The sequence below is a fragment of the Theropithecus gelada genome, chromosome 19 (genome assembly GCF_003255815.1).
Source record: "Theropithecus gelada isolate Dixy chromosome 19, Tgel_1.0, whole genome shotgun sequence".
Classification (NCBI taxonomy): Eukaryota; Metazoa; Chordata; class Mammalia; order Primates; family Cercopithecidae; genus Theropithecus; species Theropithecus gelada.
The window spans coordinates 3,410,772-3,419,764 of NC_037687.1; the positions used below are offsets into that span (position 1 = coordinate 3,410,772).

At 63.7% G+C, this 8,993-nt stretch overlaps 1 protein-coding gene across 1 annotated transcript in view; it reads left to right on the top strand.

The window, feature by feature from the left end:
* FZR1 (fizzy and cell division cycle 20 related 1) overlaps positions 1 to 6,916 on the top strand; it is a 29,731-nt gene extending 22,815 nt beyond the window's left edge. The window contains exons 7-14 of the mRNA XM_025366412.1: positions 406 to 589; positions 1,505 to 1,570; positions 2,422 to 2,524; positions 2,619 to 2,803; positions 3,120 to 3,353; positions 4,009 to 4,113; positions 5,161 to 5,253; positions 5,536 to 6,916. Coding sequence (XP_025222197.1) covers positions 406 to 589; positions 1,505 to 1,570; positions 2,422 to 2,524; positions 2,619 to 2,803; positions 3,120 to 3,353; positions 4,009 to 4,113; positions 5,161 to 5,253; positions 5,536 to 5,577 — 1,012 coding nt within the window. The 3' untranslated portion in view covers positions 5,578 to 6,916. The remainder of the gene's footprint in view (positions 1 to 405; positions 590 to 1,504; positions 1,571 to 2,421; positions 2,525 to 2,618; positions 2,804 to 3,119; positions 3,354 to 4,008; positions 4,114 to 5,160; positions 5,254 to 5,535) is intronic.
* The last annotated feature ends 2,077 nt before the right edge of the window (positions 6,917 to 8,993 follow it).

Here is an 8,993-nt window from a genome sequence, read left to right on the forward strand (position 1 = left end):
CCTCCCCCAGAGTCAGAGTGGAGGGGGCCCAGCCCCCCATGAGGCCATGGTCAGTAATAGAAGTGTACACCAGGCCTAGAGTGGCCCAGAGACCCCCTCACTGAGGGCACACCATGGCCTGGCAGTGTTGGCCTCAGACAGGGGGCAGTGTAGTCAGGAAGGGCTGCCTGGAGGAGGTGTGGGCAGCAGAGCCAGCACAGCTGTGGAAGGGAGCCCAGAGCAGCCAGACACCTGAGGGTGAAGGGCTGTGGGGCCGTCCCCAGGTTAGGATCACGTGGTGGTGGTGGTGATCGGAGGGGCCGGACTGGGCTCCTGGGACTGGCGCGGGAGGAGGTACTTCCCATGCGTTTGCAAGAAGTTACCCAAGTGCAGTGGCTGACGCACGCCACGCGGCCGCCTCTGCAGCCAGAAGCTGCTCCGGTCCCCACGGAAACCCACCCGCAAGATCTCCAAGATCCCCTTCAAGGTGCTGGATGCGCCCGAGCTGCAGGACGACTTCTACCTCAATCTGGTGGACTGGTCGTCCCTCAATGTGCTCAGCGTGGGGCTGGGCACCTGCGTGTACCTGTGGAGCGCCTGCACCAGCCAGGTGGGTGCCGCGTGGGGTGTGCCTGTGCACGAGGGCCTCCCCAGCTCCCAGCAGACCTCAGTGTACCCACTGGGATCCGGGGAGCATCAGTACGAGCCAGGCGCCTGCCATGGCCCTCCTAGCCAGGGCCTCCCAGCCCCCCAGGCCCCCCAGCCATGGCCCTCCCCGCCAGCAGTGGCATCTGCAGCAGCATGGGGTCCCCACTGAAACCACAGTCTCTGTTCAGCTCCATAAAGGAGAAGAGACAGGTGTCCCAGCCTGGCTGAGCCCAGGGGCCACCATAACCACTGAGTAGTCACTGTCCTGGAGTGGCCTCTGGATGCACGGGGCCTACTGGTCCCTGCAGGAAGCCTGGGTTGCTGGTGCAGGGCAGCAGCAGATACTGCTGGGGTGGGGGTTTCAGGGATAACGCCATGCGAGTCGTCTCGGGAGAGCGAGAGTTGGCGCTTCCTCCCATCATCCGCTCGTCCCATGCAGGCCTGTGTCCCCTGCGTCTGTGTCTTTTGTCCACATCCCAGTTGAGCGTGCCAGGTCCCAGCAGTGACCAACCCAGAGACCCCACGGGCCTGGAGTGATGAGAGAGTGAATGAGTGGACAGGAGAGTGGATGGGAGAGTGGGTGGGTGAGTGGATGAGAGAGTGGACAGGTGAGTGGACGGGTGAGTGAGTGGGAGAGTGGACGGGTGAGTGGACGGGAGAGTGGGAGAGTGGACGGGTGAATGGATGGGAGAGTGGATGGGAGAGTGGATGAGAGAGTGGACGGGTGAGCGGATGGGAGAGTGGACGGGAGTAGTTGAGGAGTGGGTGGGAGAGTGGATGAGAGTGGGTGGGTGAGACAGTGGAGGGGTGAATGTACACATGGATAGACTGGGGCTTCGAGACCAGCGGCAAAGCTCACACTGACCTCTGCCTCCAGGTGACGCGGCTCTGTGACCTCTCGGTGGAAGGGGACTCAGTGACCTCCGTGGGCTGGTCTGAGCGGGTGAGTGCAGAGGGCTTGGCCCCCACCTGGGAGATCTGATGGGGCCCTTGACCATGTTGGGGGCCTTGAAGACCCACAGGGGCTAGTGTGTGGCCTGAGGTCGCCTGTGTCCAAGCATAGGTCTGTGTCCCCCACTGTCCCCGGCCTTGGTGTGGTCCTGGTGGAGGGAGTAACAGGGATGAGCAGGCACCCGTCAGGCCCCCAGAAAGGATGGCAGGATCCGTGGGGAAGCAACACCCCGGTTCCTTCTGTGGGACCTGCCCACCCAGGACTCGCTCCCCTGGAGCTCCAGTTTCCACTCAGGGTGGAGTGGGCTTTAGTTCCATTTTAGACTACGATGAGAACATCCCAGCAGCAGCTTTGAAGCATGTCATGGGGAGGGCCAGTGCCCCCTGCCCAGAGCTGCCCAGGGCTGCCGCTAGTGCTTGTAACCCCTCGCTGTGTCCAGCGTGTACACTCACCCTCCCTCCATCCACATAGACTTTCATGCGCCTCAGTCAGTTGCAGACAGCCACACGTGTTGCCCAGCTCCTGGGCATGTGTGGAACCTGGAGCTCGGTGTCTGCAGTTTCTCCTTCCCTCTGTGTGACATGTCCCTGTGGGAAGCTCCACGTACCCTGAGTCTTGGCTGGACTCTGACAAACCCAGGCGTCGCATGCGTGGGGCGTGCCCGCCACCCCAGAATGTGCTGAGGGGATTTAAGCTTCTTCCAAAGAGACGCGCATTCAAGAGTCTTTCGGGAAACCATCCCAGAGCCCCGGTGAGGGGAGAGCCTGGCGTGAGCAAGTCCAAGCCGGGCAGTCCCCGGGCCACACCTGACGCTGGTGCTCTGCCTGTGCCTTCGCTCCTAGGGGAACCTGGTGGCGGTGGGCACACACAAGGGCTTTGTGCAAATCTGGGACGCGGCCGCAGGGAAGAAGCTGTCCATGTTGGAGGGCCACACGGCACGCGTCGGTGAGGTGCCCGGGTCCCATGGCTGGTGAGCTCCCCAAGGCCCCAGCTCCCCGAGGCCAGGAGAGGCTCAACCCTACTTCCGCCTGGCCTCCAGGGGCGCTGGCCTGGAACGCTGAGCAGCTGTCGTCCGGGAGCCGCGACCGCATGATCCTGCAGAGGGACATCCGCACCCCACCCCTGCAGTCAGAGCGGCGGCTGCAGGGCCACCGGCAGGAGGTGTGCGGGCTCAAGTGGTCCACAGACCACCAGCTCCTCGCCTCAGGGGGCAACGACAACAAGGTACTCCTGCCCCGAGCCTGGACTTCCCCTTCCCCAGGAGCCGCACCCCTCATGCTGGCAGGAATGGTGAAGCCTGGGCTGGGGGTGGGCGTGGGGCCCACTCCACAGCCATCAGCAGGGTCCTGGGCTTGTCCTTCCTGCTTAGCCAGTCCTGCCCTGTGGCACAGGGTGACGAGTGTGTGCCCCCAGGGGTCCTTGAGGGAGCAGCAGGAGGGGTGTGGGGTGGGGTGCCAGGGCAGGTTATCACCCCTGTGAGGACCGGCCTATGGGACCATAGGGCTGGGACAGCCCCGGCCTCACAGCCCCTGTCCCCCAGCTGCTGGTCTGGAATCACTCGAGCCTGAGCCCCGTGCAGCAGTACACGGAGCACCTGGCGGCTGTGAAGGCCATTGCCTGGTCCCCGCATCAGCACGGGCTGCTGGCCTCGGGGGGCGGCACAGCCGACCGCTGCATCCGCTTCTGGAACACGCTGACGGGACAGCCGCTGCAGTGTATCGACACGGGCTCCCAAGTGTGCAATCTGGCCTGGTCCAAGCATGCCAATGAGCTGGTGAGCACGGGTGACCCAGCCTCCCACCAGGCCTCAGGATGTGTGTCCTGCTGGCCCCTTGCCTGCCATCTGAGAGCGGCCTGTGGGGAGATGGGTCAGAGGCACTGAAGGGAGATGGAGGAAGGAGGCTGGGCAGGGAGGCAGGGAGTTGTCGGGGATGGAGGGGGAAGGCAAGGCCCCTGGGCCCCATCAGGGCCTCACCTGGGGCAAGACTTGGAGCCTCTGGGCCCTCGTCACAGCCACACCTGGCGGCTCTGTGAGGAGCCGGGGAGCTCCCACAGCTGCTTCTGCTGAGAGGGGAGGCCCAGGACCAAGTGGGCTCTGCGGAGCACCCTGGCCTGCTTCAGCCACTCCAGGCATGCGCCACCAGGAGAGTGTCAGGGATGACTTGCAGGCGGGTCAGAGGGGCTGTGGGCCCTGTGTGGGTCCTTGTTGGGCTCCAGCCTTTGGCGGTGGGTGGAGGGGTACACCTGTGGCCTTCACACCTCCCAGACAGACTCAGGAGGCAGAGCCACATCCCCGTATCCCCTGCTCCTCCCGGGCTGGCTGGTGGCTCCGAGCTCTCTAACGGGCTCGGGCGGGTACATAGGAGGCAGCAGGCATAGCGCCCGGCCTCGTTCCCCCCACCGACCGCGGTGCCCCCTCCACCCTCCAGGTGAGCACGCACGGCTACTCACAGAACCAGATCCTTGTCTGGAAGTACCCCTCCCTGACCCAGGTGGCCAAGCTGACTGGGCACTCCTACCGCGTGCTGTACCTGGTGAGTGCACGCCAGGCACTTCAAGGTGCCCCGGGATTCTGGACAAACTGCTGAGGCCGCCCCAGAGCACCTGTCCTGTGTTCTTAGGGAGGGTGGTGTGCAGATGTAAAACCCCGCGGGACCCAGCACCGGGGCTGGCTGTCGGGGCATCTGGTGCTGGTTGTATTGCCAGCGTTGGAATGGGCTTTACCGAACTGCCCAGCCCTGCAGGTGTGGGCCCTGTCCTCCTGGAGGACCTCAGCCTCTTCATTTGTTTATTTTCCCCAAAAAGAGGGGTGAAGAGGAAGGCCAAAATTACCTCACACCTGACCACTCAGATGACCCCGTGGCCGTCCTCGCAGTAACTGTGTGCACGTCGCTGGAAGGGGGCCAGGAGGCGTCCTTGACCCTACGTGCCCTCACTGGCCAAGGTTTTATTTCTTCCCTGAAAAACATGTTTTGTGCTTTCATCCGCGCATCTGACAGTCCCTCATCTACTCAGAGTGGACGGCCCCACCTTGCAAAGGGGTGTCCTTTGTGTTTTGCAAAAATGCTCCAACCTTGGCCAGGTGCGATGGCTCACGCCTATAATCCCTCCACTTCAGGAAGCCAGGGTGGGAGGATCGCTTGAGCCCAGGAGTTCAAGACCAGCCTGGGCAATGTAGCAAGACCCCGTCTCTACAAAACCTTTTTTTAAGTGAGCCAGGTGTGGTGGTGTGCACCTGTAGTCCCAGCTACTCAGGAGGCTGAGATGGGAGGATCACCTGAGCCCAGGAGATCAAGGCTGCAGTGAGCCAGGATCGCCCCACTGCACACTCTGGCCTGGGTGACAGAGCCAGACCCTGTCTTAAAATTAAAAAAAAACAAAAAGACTCCAACCTTGGTTTCTGCCTGTGGTGGCCCCGGCCTGCTCCTCCCTCCTGGTCCCAGAGTCTGGGCTCTGCCCATGCAACCTGGGTTGGGGGTCCCAGCCACCCCACACCTTGCTCCCCTTTCCTTCGGTCCCCCAGCACTGTCCTGAGGCACCTAGAGGCCCGGTGACATGGGGTGCTTCCCTCCTGTCCACAGGCAATGTCCCCTGATGGGGAGGCCATCGTCACTGGTGCTGGAGACGAGACCCTGAGGTTCTGGAATGTCTTTAGCAAAACCCGTTCGACAAAGGTAAAGTGGGTCGGTATCAGCGCCACTCGCCCCCGCCCCAGCCTGTCCCAAGGTCGTCCCTATCCCCACTGTCCTCTGGCGTACCCTCCCCTGGGTCCCCCCACCTCCGAGCTTCCCTTACGTCAAATTCCAGGTCATGTGTCAGGGGCAGTGTGGCAGGCCGAGGCTGGACCGGCACCTCCCAGCCCCTCAGGACCAAGCCCCACAGCCTCAGGTTCCCTCCTGGCAGCTTCCTCCCTAGGGTTGCGGCTCAGCGCGTCTCCCACCCCCATGTGTCTGCAGGAGTCTGTGTCTGTGCTCAACCTCTTCACCAGGATCCGGTAAACCTACCGGGCAGGACCGCACCACGCCAGCCATTGTCGGAGGACCCCAGCTCCTCAGCTTGCATGGACCCTGCCTTCCCAGCGCTTGTCCCCCGAGGAAGGCGGCCGGGCGGGCGGGGAGCTGGGCCTGGAGGATCCTGGAGTCTCATTAAATGCCTGATTGTGAACCATGTCCACCAGTATCTGGGGTGGGCACGTGGTCGGGGACCCTCAGCATCAGGGGCTCTGTCTCCCTTCCTAAAGGGCAAGAACCACATTGGACGGTCCCGGCTCAGACCGTCTGTACTCAGAGCGATGGACGCCCCCTGGGACCCTCACTGCCTCCATCTGTTCATCACCTGCCCACCGGCGCCGCTTGCTCTTCCTGGAACTGCCCACGTCTGCACGGAACAGACCACCAGATACCAGGGCTGATTGGTGGGGGCCTCAGACCCCCGGTTGCCCGTTCACGGCTGCAGTCCCACTACGTCAAACCCAAGGCCAGACCCAAGGCCAGACCAAGACGTGTAGGCCTGGGCAGATGGCTCAGGGCCACTGGCGGAACCGGCCTGTGGATCCAGGAGACAGTCCCCGCCTGGGCTTCACGGCGTCCTTGCAGCCACCTCTGCTGTCACCGCTCGAAGTAGCAGTCTCTCTGGAAGCATCTGTGTCACGGCCGTCACCTGGCAGGCAGTGGGCTTCAGATGGGCCTGTGCATCCTGGCTGAGCGTCACCCTCACACCGGAGGAGGACGTCTGCTCTGGACTCGTCACCCCAGGAGAACTGAACACGGGCCTGCTCACTGCCCTGGCTGGAGAGGAGCACAACAGATGCCACGTCTTCGTGCATTCTTCAACACGTGCCCTCACCGGGCCAGCGTCCCCCTTCCCCGCGCAAGACTTGCGTCCCCCGTGCCTGCTGGGTGGCTGGGTCCTGTGGAGGCCAGCGGCGGTGTGGCCCCCGCTCCCAGGCTGCCTGTGTCTTCACCTGTCCTGTCCACCAGCGCCGGCGGCCGTGGGGAAGCCAAGGAGACCCAAGGGGTCCAGGAGGTGGGCGCCCTCCGTCCTTCCAGAAGCTTCCCGGGCTCCTCTGTTCCTCTGTCTCATGCTCCCAAGCCGCACAGCAGGCGGGGAGGGAGGCAAGGCTGGGGAGTGGGGCCTGAGCTGAGCACTGCCTGCCCCCCCCGCCCCTTCCCATTTCACTGGTGGAGACGTGGAGAGGGTGGGGCGGGCTGGAGTCCGAGGGTCCCACCTGCCACCCTGCTGTGCTTGGGAACCCCCACTCCCCACATCCCAATAGCCTGGTGTCCCCAGTGGGGTTGGTGTGCATGTGTACATATGTATTTGTGACTTTTCTTTGGATTTGTTTTGTGTTTTTGTTGAGCAGTCCTGGAAATGTTTGAGGCTAGACGGGGAGGGGCCGGGACCCACCCAGTGCTCCTGGGAGACGGGGTCCTGGTTTTAAAGCCCCGTCGTTTCAAGTGGGTGGATCTTCCACATTCGCTGGAGAGACTTTCCCCACCTCTGTCTGGCGGGTGTGGACTCCTCGCCGCCTGCCCGCGCGGGGGGAGCCGGTGCACGTGGCAATGTGGATTTTCCGTGGTCAAGGTCTTACTGTTTCGGGGTTTTTAAATAGGAAAACCAACCCTGCCTTCGCCCGTGCCCGCCCTGCCCACAGCGGCCCCTGCAGTGCCAAAGAGCCGCCTTGTCGCTGTGGGCCTCGGGGCGTGGCCGGCTCAGGGCACAGCCCACGGGGGCCTCCGAGGCTCCTCCTGGGACCGGAACCGCCGCGGGGCCGGAGGGAAGGGGCGAGATTTGTGTTGGGGCTGGTTCTGCCCATGCTAGGGGGGCGGGGGACCTCCCAGGACAGATCAGCCTTCTTTCTCATGTAATGCAGTGACGCTGTCATTAAACGTGTGGATTCATGTGTGGCCGGGGCTGGCTGGCTCTAGGTCCCTGGCTCGGGTGGGGTCACACGGACCTGCCCTAGAGTCCCCATCTGGCCCTGGAGCTGCAGAAGCAACTTCTGAGGGCCTTCCCAGCCCTGCATTTCACAGATGGGGAACTCAGCCCTCGAAGGCCGCAGAGACCCCTCCCGGGCCGGTCTGCCGGGTCACCGGCCACAGTCTTGCGGGGCCAAGGACTGGACTCCAGGCGAGTCCCTGCGCTCCAGCCGGAAGGCCCTGTTCCCGGGAGGAGGTGCTCGCCCGACCCCATCAGGGAGGGAGGGTGGGCGCGGCAGGGCTGAGCTCACCCCCAGGGCTGGCCAGATGGGACCAGGAGGGACAGAGCAAGTGGGGTGAAGGCTGTGGTGGGAGGGGCCCATGATGATGGGCCAGAGCTTGTGTAGAAATGGGGGCTTTGGTTCCCCACAGCCCAGGACAGCCGAGAAGGGGTGGAGGGGCCCCAGGGGAGCATCCGTCAGGCCTTGCGGGGCACGGGGGCCGCTCAGCAGTGCTGGGGCAGGTACCTCTGCTGTCAACTCCACCCGACAGACCAAGGCCAGTGGGGCCATCACTTCCTGGGGCGACCCTGGCCATGTCTGGGAGATGCCCGGATGGAGCGAGAGGCCGACAAAGGGCCCCGCAGGGCGGTTTGCGACTTTTCTGTTGATCCTGGAACGTAGGTGGTGCAGTGAGAGGGAAAGAGAATTGAAAAGCTCAGGCTGCCGCAGGTTCTGCAATGAGAGATGCAGGAGGCAGGAGCCTGGCCCAGGGGATGCTGGTGCCTCCCCGGGGTCTGGGAGAACAGGAGGAATGGCTGGGAAGTGGTTGGGGGAGCCAGGAGGCCTGGGGGCCAGGGGCTGCAAGGGAGGCTGTGGGGGGTGCCTGGCAGCCAGGAGGCCCCAGGTAGTTTTGAGGCTCGCTCTTGTACGGTGCCTGAGAAGACGGTGAAGGAGCCGGGGCAGGTCCCATCCTGGGCATTGGAGATGATGAAACTGAGCAGACCTGGCCCATGTGGAGCTGGCCTGGGGGGCACAGCCCAGAGACAGGAGCTTATGAGGAAGTGAGGCGGCAGCGTCACAAGGGTGCGGAAGGGGCCCTGGGAAAGGGTGGCCTTGGATCAGGGGCTCACCGCAAGCCTGGCATTTCAGCCAGGGCTAGAGGAGGCATGGACACCTGGGTGAGAGGCAGAGGGCACAGCCATGCAAAGGCCCTGGGACAGGATGGCACCTGGCATGCGGGAGGAACAGAGTGAGGAGGGCAGGGCCTTGTGGGCCTCAGGGAGGACTTTGGCACTTACCCCGAGGGAGTGGGGCCCCTGGGTGCCTGTCCAGATGGGAAAGGCAGGGTAGGCTCTGTGGGGACCCGACGCAGGGGCAGGGGAAGCCGAGACCAGGGTGTAAGCTCTGCCCCCACCCAAGCCAGATTCTACCCGAGGCCAGGCCCAGCCAGAGGAGGCAAGGCAGGAGGTTCCTGGATGTTTGTTGGGTTTTATA